This window comes from Stegostoma tigrinum, unplaced genomic scaffold (assembly GCF_030684315.1).
Source record: "Stegostoma tigrinum isolate sSteTig4 unplaced genomic scaffold, sSteTig4.hap1 scaffold_83, whole genome shotgun sequence".
In the NCBI taxonomy this organism is placed as follows: Eukaryota; Metazoa; Chordata; class Chondrichthyes; order Orectolobiformes; family Stegostomatidae; genus Stegostoma; species Stegostoma tigrinum.
Window position 1 is genome coordinate 617377 of NW_026728779.1, and position 21943 is coordinate 639319.

At 52.3% G+C, this 21943-nt stretch overlaps 1 protein-coding gene across 9 annotated transcripts in view; it reads left to right on the plus strand.

Moving 5' to 3' along the window:
• LOC132209305 (utrophin-like) overlaps positions 1–21943 on the plus strand; it is a 123160-nt gene that overhangs the window by 49858 nt on the left and 51359 nt on the right. For 2 of the 9 annotated variants that reach the window (XM_059644436.1, XM_059644437.1), the window contains exons 1-2: positions 2225–2525; positions 5154–5290. The exons of 1 other annotated variant lie outside the window; for it this stretch is intronic. Coding sequence is in view for 2 of the 8 variants with exons in the window: in XM_059644442.1 (XP_059500425.1) it covers positions 2504–2525 (22 nt within the window). In the remaining 6 variants the exon portion in view is untranslated. Of the gene's footprint in view, positions 1–2216; positions 2526–5153; positions 5291–21943 lie in introns of those variants that run through there. 6 more of the 9 variants (XM_059644438.1, XR_009445410.1, XR_009445409.1 and 3 more) reach the window with 6 other exon arrangements.

Genomic DNA, 21943 nt, shown 5'->3' on the forward strand with positions numbered 1-21943 from the left:
CATTTCCTGCGGTTGCAGGGGAAGGTGCCGGGTGTGGTGGGGTTGGAGGGCAGTGTGGAGCGAACAAGGGAGTCATGGAGAGAATGGTCTCTCCGGAAGGCAGACAGGGGTGGGGATGGAAGAATGTCTTGGGTGGCGGGGTCGGATTGTAGATGGCGGAAGTGTTGGAGGATGATGCGTTGTATCCGGAGGTTGGTGGGGTGGTGTGTGAGAACGAGGGGTATTCATCTTTGGGCGGTTGTGGCGGGGGCGGGGTGTGAGGGATGTGTTGCGGGAAATACGGGAGACGCGGTCACGGGCGTTCTCGATCACTGTGGGGGGAAAGTTGCGCTCCTTGAAGAACTTGGACATCTGGGATGTGCGGGAGTGGAATGTCTTATTGTGGGAGCAGATGCGGCGGAGGCGGAGGAATTGGGAATATGGGATGGAATTTTTGCAGGAGGGTGGGTGGGAGGAGGTGTATTCTAGGTAGCTGTGGGAGTCGGTGGGCTTGAAATGGACATCAGTTACAAGCTATCAGAGATAATGGGAACTGCAGATGCTGGAGATTCCAAGATAATAAAATGTGAGGCTGGATGAACACAGCAGGCCAAGCAGCATCTCAGGAGCACAAAAGGTTTCCAACCTGTCTCTGCCTCCCTCACCGGTTCTTCCTCTCACCCATCCCTTCCTCCCACCCCAAGCCGCACCCCCAGCTACCTACTAACCTCATCCCACCTCCTTGACCTGTCCGTCTTCCCTGGACTGACCTATCCCCTCCCTACCTCCCCACCTACACCCTCTCCACCTATCTTCTTTACTCTCCATCTTCGGTCCGCCTCCCCCTCTCTCCCTATTTATTCCAGTTCCCTCCCCCCATCCCCGTCTCTGATGAAGGGTCTAGGCCCGAAACGTCAGCTTTTGTGCTCCTGAGATGCTGCTTGGCCTGCTGTGTTCATCCAGCCTCACATTTTATTATCAGTTACAAGCTGGTTGCCTGAGATGGAGACTGAGAGGTCCAGGAAGGTGAGGGATGTGCTGGAGATGGCCCAGGTGAACTGAAGGTTGGGGTGGAAGGTGTTGGTGAAGTGGATGAACTGTTCGAGCTCCTCTGGGGAGCAAGAGGCGGCGCCGATACAGTCATCAGTGTACCGGAGGAAGAGGTGGGGTTTGGGTCCTGTGTAGGTGCGGAAGAGGGACTGTTCCACGTAACCTACAAAGAGGCAGGCATAGCTGGGGCCCATGCGGGTGCCCATGGCCACCCCCTTAGTCTGTAGGAAGTGGGAGGAGTCAAAAGAGAAGTTGTTGAGGGTGAGGACGAGTTCGGCTAGGCCGATGAGGGTGTCGGGGGAGGGGGACTGGTCGGGCCTGCGGGACAGGAAGAAGCGGAGGGCCTGGAGGCCATCTGCATGCAGAATGCAGGTGTATAGGGACTGGACGTCCATGGTGAAGATGAGGTGTTGGGGGCCAGGGAATTTGACATCCTGGAGGAGGTGGAGGGCGTGGGTGGTGTCACGGACGTAGGTAGGGAGTTCCTGGACTAAAGGGGAGAAAATGGAGTCCAGATAGGTGGAGATGAGTTCGGTGGGGCAGGAACAGGCTGAGACGATGGGTCGACCAGGGCAGGCAGGTTTGTGGATTTTGGGAAGGAGATAGAAACGGGCCATGCGGGGTTGGGGAACAATGAGGTTGGAGGCTGTGGGTGGGAGGTCCCCAGAGGTGATGAGGTCATGAATGGTGTTGGAGATGATGGTTTGGTGCTCGGGTGTGGGGTCATGAGCGAGGGGGCAGTAGGAGGTGGTGTCGGAGCGTTGGCGTCCGGCCTCGTCGATGTAGAGGTCAGTGCGCCATACTACCACTACGCCACCGTTGTCTGCGGGTTTGATGGTGAGGTTGGGGTTGGAGCGGAGGGCTGCCCGTTCTTCAGGGGAGATGTTGGAGTGGGTGAGAGGGGTGAAGAGATTGAGGCGGTTAATGTCTCGACGGCAGTTGGAGATGAAGAGGTCGAGGGAGGTTAGGAGGCCTGGGGGTGGTGTCCAGGAGGAGGACTTGTGTTGGAAGAGGGTGAAGGGGTCAGTGGAGGGAGTTTTAGGCTCCCGGTTGAAGAAGTAGGCGTGGAGGCGAAGATGGCGGAAAAACTGCTCTATGTCCAATCGTGACTGGTATTGGTTGATTTGTGGTTGTAGGGGGACAAAGGTGAGCCCCCTACTGAGGACTGACCGTTCGTCCTCAGTCAGTGGGAGGTCTGGGGAGACGGTGAACATGTGGCAGGGCTCAGTGTGGCTGTCTCCTCTGGGGTTGCTGGCTGTGGAGGCTGTGGGCGGAGCGATGAGGTCGTCGGCCGTGGGCGGGGTTCCGTCGGCAGTTGGAGTATCGGGGGAGGCGGCAGCAGCTGCGGTGAGGGTGGTGTGTGAGGTGTTGTATCTGTGGAAGTGGAGGTGGTGAGTGCAGCAGCGGTTCCGGAAGTGGTGTGGCCGGCGGAGGCGGATGTGACGTCATCGGTGGGGTCTCCGGCCGTGTCTTCATGGTCAATGGCGGCGGGGCAGGTACAGACTCGGGATTTGGGAGGCGCAGGAATCCTCTTGTGGGTGGCAGGGGCCCGTGAGTTGGTTGTACTTACGATTTTTGGTGTCCAGTAAAGCTGAGTGGAACTGGGTGTTCAGTCTGTGGAACCTGCGGCGGATAAAAAACAGCAGGGGTCCTTTGCAGGTCTGGGAGAGGGAGGCTCTGAGCTGAGGCAGGCTGGATTGCAGTGTGTGGAGGTGCCGGCGCATGGCTGCGAGTGTCTGTTTCAGGAGTCGCAGGGAGAAACGCTTATCTCGGGTCTGAATATTCTGGGTGTCGAGGTGATGTCAGCCTGTCTGCTGTGTTCATTTCCCTTCCTCCTTACGCCCCCACCTCGTCCTGCTCCTTCCCCCCCCGCCTCGTCCTGCTCCTTCCCCCCCCGCCTCGTCCTGCTCCCTTCCCCCCCCCCCCGTCCTGCTCCCTTCCCCCCCCCCCCCGTCCTGCTCCCTTCCCCCCCCCCCCCGTCCTGCTCCCTTCCCCCCCCCCCCGTCCTGCTCCCTTCCCCCCCCCCCCGTCCTGCTCCCTTCCCCCCCCCCCCGTCCTGCTCCCTTCCCCCCCCCCCCGTCCTGCTCCCTTCCCCCCCCCCCCCGTCCTGCTCCCTTCCCCCCCCCCCCGTCCTGCTCCCTTCCCCCCCCCCCCCCGTCCTGCTCCCTTCCCCCCCCCCCGTCCTGCTCCCTTCCCCCCCCCCCCCGTCCTGCTCCCTTCCCCCCCCCCCCGTCCTGCTCCCTTCCCCCCCCCCCCCGTCCTGCTCCCTTCCCCCCCCCCCCCCGTCCTGCTCCCTTCCCCCCCCCCCCCCGTCCTGCTCCCTTCCCCCCCCCCCCCGTCCTGCTCCCTTCCCCCCCCCTCGTCCTGCTCCCTTCCCCCCCCCCTCGTCCTGCTCCCTTCCCCCCCCCTCGTCCTGCTCCCTTCCCCCCCCCTCGTCCTGCTCCCTTCCCCCCCCCTCGTCCTGCTCCCTTCCCCCCCCCTCGTCCTGCTCCCTTCCCCCCCCCTCGTCCTGCTCCCTTCCCCCCCCCTCGTCCTGCTCCCTTCCCCCCCCCTCGTCCTGCTCCCTTCCCCCCCCCTCGTCCTGCTCCCTCCCCCCCCCCTCGTGCGGCTCCCTTCCCCCCCCCTCGTGCGGCTCCCTTCCCCCCCCCTCGTGCGGCTCCCTTCCCCCCCCCTCGTGCGGCTCCCTTCCCCCCCCCTCGTGCGGCTCCCTTCTCCCCCCCTCGTGCGGCTCCCTTCTCCCCCCCTCGTGCGGCGCCCTTCTCCCCCCCTCGTGCGGCGCCCTTCTCCCCCCCTCGTGCGGCGCCCTTCTCCCCCCCTCGTGCGGCGCCCTTCTCCCCCCCTCGTGCGGCGCCCTTCTCCCCCCCTCGTGCGGCGCCCTTCTCCCCCCCTCGTGCGGCGCCCTTCTCCCCCCCTCGTGCGGCGCCCTTCTCCCCCCCTCGTGCGGCGCCCTTCTCCCCCCCTCGTGCGGCGCCCTTCTCCCCCCCTCGTGCGGCGCCCTTCTCCCCCCCTCGTGCGGCGCCCTTCTCCCCCCCTCGTGCGGCGCCCTTCTCCCCCCCCTCGTGCGGCGCCCTTCTCCCCCCCTCGTGCGGCGCCCTTCTCCCCCCCTCGTGCGGCGCCCTTCTCCCCCCCTCGTGCGGCGCCCTTCTCCCCCCCTCGTGCGGCGCCCTTCTCCCCCCCTCGTGCGGCGCCCTTCTCCCCCCCTCGTGCGGCGCCCTTCTCCCCCCCTCGTGCGGCGCCCTTCTCCCCCCCTCGTGCGGCGCCCTTCTCCCCCCCTCGTGCGGCGCCCTTCTCCCCCCCTCGTGCGGCGCCCTTCTCCCCCCCTCGTGCGGCGCCCTTCTCCCCCCCTCGTGCGGCGCCCTTCTCCCCCCCTCGTGCGGCGCCCTTCTCCCCCCCTCGTGCGGCGCCCTTCTCCCCCCCTCGTGCGGCGCCCTTCTCCCCCCCTCGTGCGGCGCCCTTCTCCCCCCCTCGTGCGGCGCCCTTCTCCCCCCCTCGTGCGGCGCCCTTCTCCCCCCCTCGTGCGGCGCCCTTCTCCCCCCCTGTATTGATCTCATCTTTGACTCAATACAAAAAACCAAAAAAATGAAACCCAATGAGATGAATTTTGGATCAGTAATTATACATGGCATAATTGGACAAAAAATGCACTGTTGTTAAAATAATTAGCAATTCAACCAGAAAGGCCACTAATGTGAATCATTTGAAATTACTTAATTGTATAGTTTTAGTATTTGACCACAAGATGGAGAATTCTGTTCAGGTGATGTTGTAGCTAGAAGATAGAAAGATGATAGAAATGTTTGGAGAGATATCGGCCAAGCACAGGCAGGTGGAACTAGTTGAGTTTGGGATTGTGATCAGCATAGACTGGTTGGACCAAAGGATCTTTTTTCATGCTGTATGACTCTATGAAACTCAAGCTTAATTGTTCGAAACTCACATTCAGACATATCTAACCTTTATCATAATCTTACAGAAAGATAGCGACTTTATCCCTCAGAATTGCAGACTCTTTAATTTTACATCCTCAAAGACATTTAGCAGCGATAGCATGGATTATAGAGTGAGTTGAGTAGATTGGTTCATTATTAATTCTTAACTAAATTTGATTTATTTTACATTTTTAGACAACATCAGGTGAAGATGTGCGTGATTTTAGCAAGGTGCTGAAAAATAAGTTCAGATCAAAGAAATACTTTGCCAAACATCCTCGCTTGGGTTATTTACCAGTACAAACAGTTCTAGAAGGCGAGAACCTTGAGACGTAAGTTTATTGATGTGCGATTTACTAATGTATCAATGCCCATTTGGGAGTTGACAAATATTGCAGCATTATTCATTCTGCAGCTTAGCAGGAGAGTGAGGTTGTCCATTTGCGCATATGTCAGAAGTACACAATACAAAAACAAGGGGGGCTTAACTGATATCATTGGTCCTCTCGCCTGCAAAACAGTGTAGTTCCTCAGAGAGTACATTTGCTGAGGACTTGTTGATACTGTCACTAACGTGCAACCTTCCTTGATATCTTTCTCTGTCCTCCAGTTCTGTCTTTAAAAACTACAATCAATTGCTCTCTCCTGAAAAGAACCTTTGGCTGAACATAGAACAAAGAACAGTACAGGCCCTTCGGCCCACGATGTTGTGCCGTCCTATTATCCCATTAAGATCAAACTACCCTGCATACCCTTCATTTTACTGTCCTTCATGTGCCTATCCAAGAGTCGCTTAAAAGCCTCTAAATGTATCTGACTCCATTACCACTGCCAGCAGCGCATTCCACACACCCGCCACTCTCTGTGTAAAGAACTTAGGTCTGACATCTCCCCTGTTCCTTCCTCCAGTCACCTTAAAATTTCTCCCCCTCGTGATAGTCATTTCTGCTCTGGGAAAAAATCTCTGACTATCCACTCCAGCTATGCCTCTCATCATCTTGTATACCTCTATCAAGTCACCTCTCATTCTTCTTTGCTCCAATGAAAAAAGTCCTCGCCCCCTCAACCCTTCCTCATAAGACCTGCCGTCCATTCCATGCAGCATCCTGCTAAATCTCCTCTGCACCCTCTCTAAAGCTTCCACATCCTCCCTGTAATGAAGCGACCAGAACTGAAGGCAATATTCCAAGCGCTGCTCCATCCCCATGAACGAATGCTGGATTCCAAATCTCTTTCCTCTTGATGCTTTAAATTCATTGCTGTCTTTCGTGTAATTTCATACTTGAATTCACCGGATCAACTTGCCCCTGCATTTCTGAGACGCTCACGGCGATTTGCCTCCGCAGCCCTCTCCCACTCACGGCGATTTGCCTCCGCAGCCCTCTCCCGCTGGCGGCGACCGGCCCCCGCAGCCCTGTCCCGCTCACTGCGATTTGCCCCCTGCAGCCCTGTCCTGCTCACGGGGACGGGCCCCCTGCAGCCCTATCCCGCTCAGGGGGACCGGCCCCCGCAGTACAGTCCTGCTCACGGGGACCTGCCCCCGCAGCACTGGCCCGCTCACGGCGATTTGCCCCCGCAGTCCTGACCCGCTCACGGCGATTTGCCCCCGCAGTCCTGACCCGCCCCCGCAGCCCTGTCCCCCTCAGAGGGACGGCCCCCCGCGGCCCTGTCCCGCCCACGGGCCCCGGCCCCCCGCAGCCCTGTCCCGCCCACGGGCCCCGGCCCCCCGCAGCCCTGTCCCGCCCACGGGCCCCGGCCCCCCGGTCGGCATGGACGAGTTGGACTGAAGGGTCTGTTTCACTGCTGTACAACTCTACGACTCTGCCTCTTTCTCTCTCTCTCCCATTTTCTCCAAACCCACCCCCTGCCCCACACACACAATCTCTGTCTCTCCATCTCTCTGTGTGTGCCTCACTCTATGTCTCTGTATCTCTCTCTCTGTCGTCTTGTCTCTGCCACTTCGCTGTGCACTTCTCTGTCTCTTTGGTCTGTGTGTGTGTGCGCCCCTCTGTCTCTCCTCTTGTCTCTGCCTCCCTCTGTGTGTGCTTCTGCCGTTCTCTCTCCCCTGTCTCTCCGTCTCTCCCTGTGACCTCTCTCTGCCCCCTCTCCCCCGCCCCCCTATCTTTCCCTGTGTCTCTCTTCCTCTCTGTCCGAGCCTCTCCACTCGCTCAGCAGGCAGCGTTCTGGGTTTCGTTCGAACAAAGTTTAAAAATCTCTGTTTAAACCCAACCCATCCACAATCAGACTGCATTTCTAATCCCCTCTCTCTCTCACACACACTCTGTCTCTTTCTCCCTCGCAGTCAATCCCCTTCCTCTCCTGTTCCTACTCACGCCTTTTTCCCCCTCTCCCTCGGCGACGAGTCCGCTGTCTGGATCCCTTTTCCCGGGAGGGGCTGAGGACCCAGGGTTTCGGCAGCGGGGATCATCGCACCACGCTCCTGGACCCCTACAACCCCCTGTTCTCCAGCGGCCTCCAGCATGACCACCGGGCTGGGAGCAGGCATCCGGGCTGCTGGAGCGCTCGCTGCTCATTGGCTCGGCCCTGCGCCGCCTTTGCCAGGACCGGGGATCTGAGGTGGGAGAAGGCCTCTTTGCCCGGCTCCTGGGCACAGCTACCTGCCTGAACAGCTGCCTGGCACCGAGCCTGCGCTCCCCGAGTACCTGGCCGCGTTACGCGACGCCTTCCGTGGCTGAGCAGCCGACAACAATCTCCGACTGCAAGGTCACAGCGGGGTTTGGGGTGAAGGGAGGACTGGGGACATGAGCACGATCCCTGTTTCACACCCTGCGCCGCTCCTATCACAAAGCGAGGGGTTGGGAATGTATGTTTTGGGGGTGAGAATACCCCTCCCCGGGTGAGGGGAAGGCTGGGGACATTGGGAGGGTGTCTATTATACAGCCCTGCGCGGGTTTCCGTAGCAGAACTGCCTACAGCTCTCCGACTACAAGGTAAAGGGAAGGAGCGGGATGGGATGGGGTAGGCGTTGGAGGAGAGCCGTCCTGGAAGAGAGGGGACATGGGGAGAGTCACTATCGTACAGCCCTGTGACTGAGTGGCCTACAGCTACTGCAAAAGGGTCGTGGTGGGGGTTGGGTTCGGAGAGGGGTGTTGTCGGGAGGTTTGGGGTCATGGGCAGCGCTGCTTTCTGCAGCCGAACAGCCACTGCCACAAGATGAGATGGGAGGAGGTTGAGGAGTGAAGGGATGCCCCCTTCCCCCGCGGCTGTGGGAAGTGGGCTCTTTATCGCACCGCCCTCCGTAGCCGAATAGCACTCCGACGACCAGGTGAGAAGGCAAGAGGGGCTCCCGGGGATGAGGGAAGAACACAACCACTGTCAGTATAAGGTTAGGGGGTGAACATATCCCTTCCTGGGGCTGAGGGGAGCTCTTGATGCCCTGCGCCAAGCGAACAGCCGAGATCGACCCGCAGCTCTCCGACTACAAGGGGACCCTGTCCCAGAGGCTGGAGCATTTCTAGCCGGAGCTCGGAGAGAAAGGGTCATCGCACCCAAAATGCTACCTCGGTACTTTTTCTTCACAGATGCTGAGCATTTCCAGTAACTTGTGTTTGCATTTCTACCCGGAGGTGGGTTTGTGGAGAGTCACCATGGGACGCGAATGGGTGTGGGGTTGGGTGAGGCAGTGACAGAGACTGTCGAGAGAGAGGGAGAGAGGCAACTCCTGTGTCACGGTTTGGAAAATCTCTGGCAGTTCTTAATTTCCCTCTCAGCCGAAGGCGCTGTGTGCTTTGGTTTCTTTTCCTCTTGTACTCTCTCCCCCTGTTCATAAAGCCAGAGTGAGAGAGAGTGAATTTGTGGTGGGAGAGAGAAAAGGGACAGAAAGATGGAAATAAAGGAGCATGACAAGGGAGTGAAATTAGGGCCAGCAGAGGTGAGAGAGGGGGTGAGAATCAGAGGGAGGGAGGAAGAGCAAGAAAACACAAACGAAGGAGAATGGGAGGTAACGAGGTGTTCGTGAGCATGAACACAGCAGGACATGCAGCATCAGAGGCCAGGGAAGCTGATGTCAGGATGTCTGCTGTGGTCAACTCCTCCCCCCCCCACTCCCCGCTCCTCCTCCTCCTTCCCCACCGTCCTCCTTCTCCTTCCCCTTCCCCACCGTCCTCCTTCTCCTTCCCCTTCCCGACCGTCGTCCTTCTCCTTCCCCTTCCCCACCGTCCTACTTCTCCTTCTTCCCCCGTCGTCCTCCTCCTTCCCCCCCGCCACCGTCGTCCTCCTCCTTCCCCCCCCCCCACCGTCGTCCTCCTCCTTCCCCCCCCCCACCGTCGTCCTCCTCCTTCCCCCCCCCCCACCGTCGTCCTCCTCCTTCCCCCCCCCACCGTCGTCCTCCTCCTTCCCCCCCCCACCGTCGTCCTCCTCCTTCCCCCCCCCACCGTCGTCCTCCTCCTTCCCCCCCCCCACCGTCGTCGTCCTCCTCCTTCCCCCCCGCCACCGTCGTCGTCCTCCTTCCCCCCCCCCACCACCGTCGTCCTCCTCCTTCCCCCCCCCACTGTCGTCCTCCTCCTTCCTCCTCCTCCTCCCCCCCCCCCCCCGGTCCTCCTCCTCCTCCTCCCCCCCCCCCCCCGCCCGGCCGCCGCCCTCCTTCTCTCTCCTCCCCCGTCCTCCTCCTCCTTCCCCACCCCCGTCCTCCTTCTCCTTCCCCCACCCCCCCCCCACCCCGTCCTCCTGCTCCTTGCCCCGTCCATTCATCCATCCATTCCTCCCTCCCTCCCTCCAGCGATCCATTCCTCCTTCCCTCCAGTCAGTCAAAACAACAAAGCAAATTACAGCACACGAACAGGCCCTTTTGCCCTCCAAGCCTGCGCCGATCAAGATCCTCTGTCTAACCTCTCACCTGTTTGCTCACGTTCTGTGTCCATTTGCTCCCTGCCCGTCCGTGTACCTGTCCAAATATATCTTAAAAGATGCTAATGTGTCTGCGTCGCTCACCTCCACTGGCAATGCGTTCCAGGTGCCCACCAACCTCTCTGTAAAGAACTTTCCATGCATATCTCCCCTAAATTTTCCTCCTCTCACTTTAAACTCATGACCCCTAGTAATTGAGTCCTCCGCTCTGGGTGGCAAAAGCTTTTTGCTCTTCACCCTGTCTATACCCTCATGATTTTGTCGACCTCAATCAGGTCCCCCCCAATCTCCATCTTTCTCATGAAAATAATCCTAATCTACTCAACCTCTCTTTGTAGCTAGCACCCTCCTTACCAGGCAACATCCTGGTGAACCTCCTCTGTACCCTGTCCAAAGCGTTCACGTCCTTTTGGTAATGGACACAGTACTGTAAATGTGGCCGAACCAAAGTCCGATACAACTGCAACATGACCTGCCAACTCTTGTACTCAATACCCCGTCCAATGCCATATGCCGCCTTGACCACCCTATTGACCTGTATTGTCACCTTCAGGGAACAATGGACCTGAACGCCCAGATCTCTCTGTTCATCAATTTTCCCCATTTACTGTATAGTTTGTCCTTGAATGTGATCTTCCAAAATGCATCACCTCGCGTTTGCCTGGATTGAACTCCATCTGCCATTTATCTTCCCAACTCTCCAGTCTATCTATGTTCTGCTGTAACCTCTGATCGTCCTCTTCACTATCGGCTTCTCCATTCCTCCCTTATAAGGTGATGAGTCAAGACTTAGGAGGCATAGAATGGGTTAGCAAAATGCAGGGGATGGGGACAATTGAATTGTGGAGCTGGTTTAAGGAACAGATATTGCGTGTTCTTGATAGGCACGTCCCTTCAGGCAGGGAGGAAGCGATAAGCTAAGGGAACTGTGGTTAACTAAAAAAAACTTGTATCTCTAGTTAAGCAGAAGAGGGAGGCTGATGTGATGATGAGACCAGATGGTTCAGATGAGGTGATGGAGAGCTACAGATTAGCTGGGAAGGATTTAAAGAGAAAGTTAAGAAGAGCAAGGAGGGTGCATGAGCAGACATTGGCAGGTAAATAAAGGAGAACCCGAAAGCTTTCGATAGGTATGTGAGGAATAAGAGGATGTCTGGGGTAGGCATAGGGCCAGTCCAAGACAGAAGTGGGAAGTTGTGTGTGGACGCTGTGGAGATTGGAGAGGTGCTAAATGAATATTTCTCATCTGTTTTCACTGAGGGACAGGAGAATATTGTAGAGGAGGTGACTGAGTTAGAGGCACTAGAATTGAAAGGGTTAAGGTTAGTAAGGAGGAAGTGTTATCAATTCGACAAGGTGTGAAGGTAGATAAAACGCCTGGGCCTGATGGGATTTTTCCGAGGATTGCCTGGGAAGCGAGGGAGGAGGTGGTGGAGCCTTTGGCCTTGATCTTGGAGTCCTCATTGTCTACAGGTTTAGTACCAGAGGAGTGGAGGATTGCAAATGTTGTGCCCTTGTTCAAGAGGGGTAGTAGGAATGACCCAGGCAATTATAGACCTGTGAGCCTTGGGTGTGTTGGAGGAAAAATTTTGGCAAGGATTATAAGAGATAGGATTTATAATCATCTAGCAAGTAACAATGTGATTGGAGATAGTCAACATGGATACGTCAAGGGCAGGTCGTGTCTCAGAAACTTCATTGAATTTTTTGAGAAGGTGACCAAACATGTGGATGACGGTCGGGCAGTTGGCGTGGTGTACATGGACTTCAGTAAAGCCTTTGATAAGTTTCCCCGTGGTAGGCTATTGGAGAAAATACAGAGGCACAGGATTGAGGGAGATTTAGCCATTTGGATTAGAAACTGGCTTTCGGTAAGAAGGCAACGAGTGCTGGTTGATGGAGAATATTCAGCCTGGAGTCTGATTACTAGTGGTGTGTCTCAAGGATTTGTTAGAACATAGAACATAGAACATAGAACAGTACAGCACAGAACAGGCCCTTCAGCCCACAATGTTGTGCCGACCATTGATCCTCATGGATGCACCCTCAAATTTCTGTGACCATATGCATGTCCAGCAGTCTCTTAAATGACCCCAATGACCTTGCTTCCACAACTGCTGCTGGCAACGCATTCCATGCTCTCACAACTCTCTGCGTAAAGAACCTGCCTCTGACATCCCCTCTATACTTTCCACCAACCAGCTTAAAACTATGACCCCTCGTGCTAGCCATTTCTGCCCTGGGAAATAGTCTCTGGCTATCGACTCTATCTATGCCTCTCATTATCTTGTATACCTCAATTAGGTCACCTCTCCTCCTCCTTTTCACCAATGAAAAGAGACCGAGCTCAGTCAACCTCTCTTCATAAGATAAGCCCTCCAGTCCAGGCAGCATCCTGGTAAACCTCCTCTGAACCCTCTCCAAAGCATCCACATCTTTCCTATAATAGGGCGCCCAGAACTGGACGCAGTATTCCAAGTGCGGTCTAACCAAAGTTTTATAGAGCTGCAACAAGATCTCACGACTCTTAAACTCAATCCCCCTGTTAATGAAAGCCAAAACACCATATGCTTTCTTAACAACCCTGTCCACTTGGGTGGCCATTTTAAGGGATCTATGTATCTGCACACCAAGATCCCTCTGTTCCTCCACGCTGCCAAGAATCCTATCCTTAATCCTGTACTCAGCTTTCAAATTCGATCTTCCAAAATGCATCACCTCGCATTTATCCAGGTTGAACTCCATCTGCCACCTCTCAGCCCATCTCTGCATTCTGTCAATGTCCCGCTGCAGCCTACAACAGCCCTCTACACTGTCAACGACACCTCCGACCTTTGTGTCGTCTGCAAACTTGCTGACCCATCCTTCAATTCCCTCGTCCAAGTCATTAATAAAAATTACAAACAGTGTTGTGAGACCACTGCTGTTTGTCATTTGTGTAAATGACTTGGACGCAGGCATTGGTGGATGGGTTAGTAAGTTTGCATATGACACTAAAGTTGGTGGAGTGGTGGACATTGTGGAAGAATGTTGCATGTTGTAGGGAGAATTGGATAAACTGCAGAATTGTCCCTAAAGTTGGCAAATGGAGATTAATACGGATAAATGTGAGGTGATTCACTTTGGGAGGACTAATAGGAAGGCAGAACACCGAGTCAAGGGAAAGATTCTTGACAGTGTAGGTGAGCAGAGGGATCTTGGTGTCCATGTGCATAGATTCCTGAAAATTGCTACCCAGGTAGATGGTGCTGTTCAGGAGTCTGATGGTGTGTTAGGTTGCAATGGTAGAAGGATTGAGTTCCGGAGACGTGATGTCATGCTGCAACTTACAAACACTAGTGCGGCCTCGGAATCGTTGGAACAGGTGCAGAGGAGGTTTACCAGGATGTTGCCTGGTCTGGAGCGAAGGTCTTGTGAAGAAAGGCTGAGGATCTTGGGTCTCTTCTCATTGGAGAGAAGGAGGCGAAGAGGGAGTTTAATAGAGATAATATAAGATGATCAGTGGTTTAGGTAGGGTGGACAGTGAGAGTCTTCTTCCGAGGATGATGACTTCAGCTTGTACAAGGGGGTGCAGCTACACATTGAGGGGTGATGGTTTTAAGACAGATGTCAGAGGCAGGTTCTTTACTAAGAGAGTGTTAAGGGCGTGGAATGCTCTGCCTGCCAATGTTGTTAACTCAGCCACATGAGGGGCATTTAAACAGCCCTTGGATAAGCATATGGTTGACGATGGGGTAGTGCAGGGGAATGGGCTTAGATTAGTTCACAGCTCGGCGCAACGTGGAGGGCCGAAGGGCCTGTTCTGCACTGTGTTGTTATATGTTCTATTACAGTTCACAGATTACTCTACCACACATTTTAGTGTTAAGTGTGAAGAGGATAATGAACGTCTGCAGAAGGACACAGAAAGTGTAAGTGAATGGACAAGGGTCTAGCAGATGGAGTGCAATGATGGAAAATGTGAGGCTATCCATTTTGGTGGCAATTCGGGCAAAATGGAGTATTACTTAAATGGTGAAAAATTGTAGCATGCTGCTATGCAGAGGGAGCTGGGCAGCCTTGTGTATGAAGCACAAAACGTTTGCAGACGCAGCTGGTAATTGAGGCAACAAATGGAATAGTGTCCTTTATTGCTCGAGTGATGCAGTTTAAAAATCGGGAGGGGATGCTCCAGTTGTATAGGGTGCTGGTGAGGCTTGATGTAGAGTAGTTTGTACCGTTTTAGTCTCCTCACTGGAGAAAGGATGTACTGGCACTGGAGGGGGTGCAAAGGAGCTTCACAAGATTGATTCTAGAATTGAAAATGTTGCTGTATGGGGAGAGTTTGAGAAGACTACGATTGCACTCACTGAAACTTCGAAGAATGAGGGATGTTCTAAGAGCAACTTTTAAAATTACGAAAGAAATACACAGGAAAGGAGCACTGAAGTTGGTTCCACTGATGGGTGAAAGTACAACTCCGGGGCACAGCCTCAAAATAAGGGTGAACAGATTTAAGACTGAGTTGAGGATGAGCTTCTTCATCCAAAGGGTTGTGAATCTGTGGAATTCTCTGCCCAGTGAAACAGTTGAGGTTCCCTGGTTGAATGTTTTAAAGGCCAAGACAGATAGATCTTTGAACAGGAAAGGAATTGAGGATTTTGGTGAATGGGAGGGTAAGTGGAGCTGAGTCCGCAAAAAGATCAGTGATGACCTTATTGAATGGCGGAGCGAGCTGGAAGAGACAGATGACCTACTCCTGCTTTATTTCTTATGTCCATATGTCCTTAGATTGCCATCCTTGTCATTCCTCCTTCCCTGGAATAGGCCAGATCTGAACGCTGATCACTAGGTCTTTAAATAACTCCCACGTATCAAATGTCGACATGTAAAATAAAAGCTCTTCCCAATTAATACTGCTCTGCTCCTACCTGATACTCCTTCCCCCAATTTAGTAGCTTCCCCCAAGGTCCTGATAATTCATAGCTATCTTAAAATGTAAGAAGAGGCGATCACCTCGTTTGAAGAAACTCCTGGTACAGTGTTTTTCCCCATGTGGGAGTCAGCTACAGGTTTTCTTGTTCCAAGATTGGGGAGGAAATGGCCGAGTGGTATTATTACTGGACTGTTAATTCAGAGACTTAGATCACATTCTGGGGACCTGTGTTCAAATCCCAGCACAGCAGGTGGTGGAATTTGAATTGAATATAAAAGAAAATCATGAATGTAGAATCTCATGATGACCATGAATCCATTGCCAAATGTCAGAAAAACCCACCTGGTTCACTGATGTCCTTTAGAAAAGGAAACTGCCATCCTTACATGGTCTGGCCTACATGTGACTGCAGACCCACAGCCATATGATTGACTCTGAACTGACCCCTGGGCAATTGGGGATGGACAACAAACACTGCGTAGCTAGTGATGTCCTCCTCCCGTTAACAAATAAATACAATTGGATTCTACGTCTTCCGATCGAAGATCGTTTCTTGTTCTCACAGTAATTTCATCGCTGACAGTCAGTTTCCCTCCTGCCTGTCTTTTTGGAATGTCACGTCGCCCTGCACATTTACCTCCAGTGTTGATCTCCTTATAACCATGTCTTTGTAATAGCTCTCAAATCATGCCCGCCAACCTGTATGTGTGCTATTAATTTGTTGATTTTGTTCTGAATACAATGAGCATGTAAGCAAAGAGCCACTAATTTAGCTCTATAACTTTATTTCACCTCTTGACAGTATTTACAGCTGTTTTCTGTTTGTACATGCTGTCTTTTCCAATCCCACACTGAGTATTGTTATCTCAATAGTTCTTGAATGTCAGATCGTGTGTATTCCTGGGCGACTCTGCTCGTGTGGTCTATGGAGTTGTGGAGGTCACAGTTCTAGGACAGCCATTTCATAGGCCTATGCTGCAGGTTAGAAGAAAAGACAATCTCTTGCTCTGAGCTCTGCAAACCAGGGCAATGTCAAAAAGGAAACAAGGTCAAAAGAATTTCAACAAGAATCTCAAAATTAACTGCTGAATTCACATAAGCATTCCGGGGATCGCCCAACTTAGTGGCCACAACATCCCACTTTGTATTCTTCACAAACAATCCAAAGGCTGAACTATCCGTATCCCTCTTAACGGTTATGTTTTTTGAGCTAATTTCTTGTTTCTAACTTGTGTGTATTTGTGGTGCCTTCTGACTTCTTGCATTTAGCAATTGATAAACTCACTCTCTCACTAATTTAGTAAAACCTGGTTTTATAGAATCCCTGATGTGGAAACAGGCCATTCAGTTCAACAAGTCCGCAGCAACCTTGCAAAGAGCATCCCACCCAGACCCATCCCCATTCCCTACTCTATCCCTGTCAGCCTGCATTTCCCACGGCTAATATACCTAACCTACACGTATGTGGGCACTGTGGGTAATTCAGCATTCCCAATCCACCTAACCTGCACATCTCTGGACTGGTCAAAACAATGATTCAATATGAATTAGTTATAATGCAGCTGTTAACAGCAATCCTCCGTCCCTGTGTTGGAGCGAGATTTAACATTCAAGATCCAAAATGATACACTTGAACAAGGTAGTTCAAAACAGCCAGCTCTCTGATTGAGGTTGTTGACTTGCTCGCCGAGCTGGCTTGTTTTCATTGAGACGTTTCGTCACCATGATGTGTGACATCATCAGTAAAGCCTCCAGCGAAACAATGTTACTCTACTCTGTCTGGAATTTATACTGTCCGGTCTGTTACCATGAGTACTGTCATTTCGGGTTTTGATCTGTATGCTTTTGTATGTGGGGGTCCAATTGTATCTGTTTGTTGGCTGCATTATGGGTGGAGGATCACGCCTCTCATACGAAACTGGGACAAGGTAACCATAGTAGCCCAAGCCAAGCATAGACCCGCAGAGGGATTCTCGAGGCATGGTTCTCCACCCATTCTCCAATCTCACATTCTTGGTCTCTTCAGTTTGAATATGATCACTCAACCATAGCCTTTATGACAAACAACGTAGTCTTAGTTCCCATAATCTTCAAACAGGACTGTCCCGACAGATCCACTTGTTCTCATGATTTCGTCTTCTGTTGGAGGGATTCTGAAATGTCTGCCTTCTTCCTCAACTGAGTATTCCTTGCGTTTGTGGTTGACAGAGCTCTCAGCTGTGTCCAACCCATCTCCTACACTTTGGCCTCACTCCTGATGATGTGCACTGGTCCTCAAAGCCCAACCCATCAATATCCACATCCAGAAGAACATCAGCCACGATTTCCAACAAGATTCCACCACCAGGCAAATATTCCCCTCCCCTCTCTTGTCAGCCTTCCGCAGAGACCATTCCGTCAGGACACCTCAGTCCACTCTTTATCCATTCGCAACACCTCCCCATTACCTGACAGCACTTTCCATGCCACCACAGAAGGCATAATATCTGTCCATTTACTTCCTCCCGCTTCACTATCCAAGGCTTCCAGGAGAAGCAGCGATTTACCCACACTTCACTCAATCTAGTCTACTGTATTCACTGCTCACAATATGGTCTCCCTCTGCATCGGGGAGACGAAACACAGACTGACCAACCACTTGGCAGAACACCTATATTCTGTCCATAAAAATGGCCCCAGGTTTCCAATTGCCTGTCACTTGAGCACTCCATCATGATCCCTGGCCAAAATCTCTGTCTCAGGCTTGCTGCAGTGCTCCAGTGAGTGCAAGCTAGAAGGAAAAAATCTCATGTTTGCGTTGCAGAACACCTCCGCTCGGTTTGCAATAAAGAACAGCACCTCCCAGTCGCGAACCATTTTAACTCCCCCTCCCATTCCTCAGACGACCTGTCCATCGTGGGCCTCCTGCAGTGCCACAATGGTGCCACCCAAAGAGTGCAGGAACAGCAACTCATATTCCGCTTGGGAACCCTGCAGCCCAATCGTATCGATGTGAAGTTCCCAAGCTTCAAAATCTCCCCTCCCCGACTGCATCCCAAAACGAGCCCAACTCATCCCCTCCCCCCACTGCATCCCAAAACCAGCCCAGCTTGTTCCCGCCTCCCTAACCTGTTCTTCCTCTCACCTATCTCCTTCTCCCACCTCAAGCCGCACTTCCATTTCCTCCTGACTAACCTCATCCCGTTTGCTTGACCTGTCCGTCCTCCCTGGACTGACCTATCCTCTCCCGACCTTCCCACCGATACTCTCCTCTCCACCTATCTTCTTTTGTCTCCATCTTCGGTCCGCTTCCCCATCTCTCTCCCTATTTATTTCGGAGCCCTCTCCCCAACACCCTCTCTGATGAACGGTCTAGGCCCGAAACGTCAGCTTTTGTGCTCCTGAGATGCTGCTTGGCCTGCTGTGTTCATCCAGCTTCACACTTTGTTATCTTGGATTCTCCAGCATCTGCAGTTCCCATTATCTCTGGATAAAGGAGAAGATAGGTGGAGAGGAGACAGACAGGTTAAAGAGGCGGTGGATGGAGCCAGTCAAGATGAGTGTACGTGGGGAGTTAGGGAGGGGATCGGTCAGTCCAGGGAGGACAAACAGGCTAAGGGGGTGGGATGAGGCTGGTAGGTTGGAGATGGGGGTAGGGCTTGAGGTGGGAGAGTGGATAGGTGGGAGGAAGTACAGGTTAGGGAGGTGAGGATGAGCTGGGCTGGTTTTGGGATGTAGGTGGGGAGGGGAAATTTTGAAGCTTGTGAAATCCACACTGATACCATTAGGCTGCAGGGTTCCCAAGCAAAATAAGTGGTACTGTTCCTGCAACCTTTGGGTGCCATCGTTGTGGCACTGCAGGAGGCCCAGGATGGACAGTCCATCTGAGGATTGGGAGGGGTAGTTAAAATGGTTGGCGACTGGGACGTGCAGTTGTTTAGTGTGAACCAAGCCTCCGCTTGGTTTCCCTGACGTAGAGGAGGACCACACAGGTAGTGGGAACTGCCGATGCTGGGGAGTCTGAGATAACAAAGTGTAGAGCTGGATGAATCAAGGGCTATGGGGAGAGTACAGGGAAGTGGAGTTGAAATGCCCATTAGCCATGATTCAGATGCCAGAGTGGACTTGATGGGCCAAATGGCCTTACTTCCACTCCTCTGTCTTATGGTCTTATGAACACAACAAGCCAAGCAGCATCATCCAGCTCTAAGATAATAAAATGTGAGGCTGGATTAACACAGCAGGCCAAGCAGCATCTCAGGCTCCTGAGATGCTGCTTGGCCTGCTGTGTTCATCCAGCCTCACATTTTATTATCTTGGAATTCTCCAGCATCTGCAGTTCCCATTATCTCTCATCATCCAGCTCTACACCTGTTATCTCAGATTCTTTTGTGTCCAATTCCTGACAAAAGATCTGGACCAAAAACGTCAGCTTTCCTACTCCTCTGATGCTGCTCAGCCTGCTGTGCTCATTCAGCTCGACACCTTGTTATCATAGAGACAGCACATGTTAGGTGTCTTTGCTACATCAAGTTTTCTGAGTGTCATAACCTATATGACAATGTGTATCAGCTCTGAACTTATTTGTATGTTGAAGCCATTCATGTAATTTGCATGTGAATAAATTTACATTTGGACTCTGGTGAAATACAAAGAAACCTAGACTTGTTTGAAAATTAAATCGACTTAATTAATTCAGTCATATAATTGGCATAAAAATATAAGAAATTAATCCTACTCAAAATCTTGGAGATGTGTTTGTTTGGCATTAGGGTATTGAAAGTGGAGATGTGGTCAATAAGTAGGAGCTTGATGTAGATGCCCTTGTTATCTGGACGTTCCAGAGATGTGTGTAAAGCCAAAGAGAGGACATCGACGATGGATCTGCTGCATCAGTAGGTGAATTGCAGTGGATCAAGGTAATGTGGGAGGGTGGAGTTGATGTGACCCATGACCAACCTCTCAAAGCACTTCATAGTGATGAAAATGGATGTCAGAGCCACTGGGCAGCAGTCATTTGAGGCTTCTGGAAAAATTTGCTGACGTTCAGTGCGGGGATCTTAAAGCTTTAGCATGAACATCAGAAAATTGGAGAAGCCTCGAGCATATGAGCACAGGTAGCTGAGGGTAGGGAGGGCGGGAATTCCAGAAATCAAAGAGGGCAAGACACAGAGAGAGAGAGAGAGAGAGAGAGACGGAGATCATAGTGAAGAAATGATTAGCCTGGTAGGCAGTGGAAAATACATGATTTTCCATGGAACATGCAGACATCTTCGAAAAACAGGACATTGAGTTTTCAAAGTTTTGAAAATTAGTGTTATAGTTGATTTAGAGTGAATCAAATTGCTGTTCACACCATTGCCATCACCTTGCCCTTGTCAAGACAGACATGGATAAAGTTCTCAAAGCTGATAGAAAATTGAAAGCACTGGCATCCTGTGACGATGGTACGTTTCCTTCCTTTAAAAATAATGCTTGCAGCTTAATTGGCATAATAAAGAGCACAGGGGCTCTGTTTGACGCTGCCGCCTCACGGCACCAGCAACTTGGGTTCAATTCCACCCTTTGACTATCTGTGTGGAGTTTGCACATTCTTCATGTGTCCGCATGGGTTTTCTCTGGGTGCTCCAGTTTCCTCCCACAGTCAAAAGACGTGCAAGGTCGGTGGATTGGCCATGCTAAATTTCCCAAGGTGTTCAGTGATGTGTAGGTTAGGTGAGTTATGGGTGGATGGGTCTTGGTGGGATGCTTTGAGGGGCAGTGTGGTTGTGTTGGACTGACGGACCTGTTTCCACACTGTAAGGATTCTCTGATTCATGATTCTATGATTTTACTGAGCACAAAGGTACAATATTAGCCCGTCATATTTGTCTCACCTCTTGACACATTGACAAGAAAGCTTTAATTTCAGTTTCTGTGCATTTTCAATGTGTCTGCTGTCTCTAACAAGGCTTGACTGTATCTCCTTCTCGAATGCACATCTCCTGTCCCCTAACAAGTAGAGGTGTCACTTGCTTTTCATTCAGTACCATCAGTAAAACAATAGCCTCCATATTATAAGATAATAAAATGTGAGGCTGGATGAACACAGCAGGCCAAGCAGCATCTCAGGAGCACAAAAGCTGACGTTTCGGGCCTAGACCCTTCATGAAGGGTCTAGGCCCGAAACGTCAGCTTTTGTGCTCCTGAGATGCTGCTTGGCCTGCTGTGTTCATCCAGCCTCACATTTTATTATCTTGGAATTCTCCAGCATCTGCAGTTCCCATTATCTCTGATACTATTTTAGCCTCCATATTCTATCCAGCGGCTTCTATTAACACTCTCACACTGTTCTTTTTTACCTCCAGGTATTGACCACTCATCATGTTGATAATTGGGATGCCTTCTGGGGAAGGTGGGACCTGTACAAGAAGGACGGGTTGCATCTGAACTGGAAGGGGACCAATGTCCTGGGTGGAAGGTTTGCTCGAGTAGTTCGAGACGGTTTAAACTAGTATGGCAGGGGGGTGGGAACCTGAGCCGTATACCAGAGGTGAGCGTTGATGCAGGTGAGGCAGTAGCAAGAGGTAGACCAGCTAGTGGGAAGGATTTTCCTGGGAAGGAACCAAGGGATCGGTTAAAGTGTGTTTGCTTTAATGCAAGGAGTATCAGGAATAAAAGTGATGAACTTAGAGCATGGATCAGTACCTGGTGCTATGATGTTGTGGCCATAACAGAGACATGGGTTTCTCATGGGCAGGAATGGTTGCTGGATATTCCAGGGTTTAGAACATTTAAAAAGAATAGGGAGGGGGGAAAAAGAGGAGGGGGTGTAGCACTACTAATCAGAGAGGGTATCACAGCTACAGAAGCTTCCTTTGTCGAGGAAGATCCGCCTACTGAGTCAGTATGGGTGGAAATTAGGAACAGCAAGGGAGTAGTCACCTCGTTAGGGGTTTACTACAGGCCCCCCAATAGCAGCAGGGAGATTGAAGAAAGCATAGGTCGACAGATTTTGGAAAAGTGTGGACGCAGTCGGGTTGTTGTAATGGGTGACTTTAACTTTCCTAATATTGATTGGAACCTCCTTCGAGCAGAAGATTTGAATGGAGCTGTTTTTGTAAGGTGTGTTCAGGAGGGTTTCCTAACGCAGTACGTTGACAGGCCGACGAGGGGAGAGGCCATTCTAGACTTGGTGCTCGGAAACGAGCCGGGGCAGGTATCAGATCTTGTGGTGGGGGAGCAT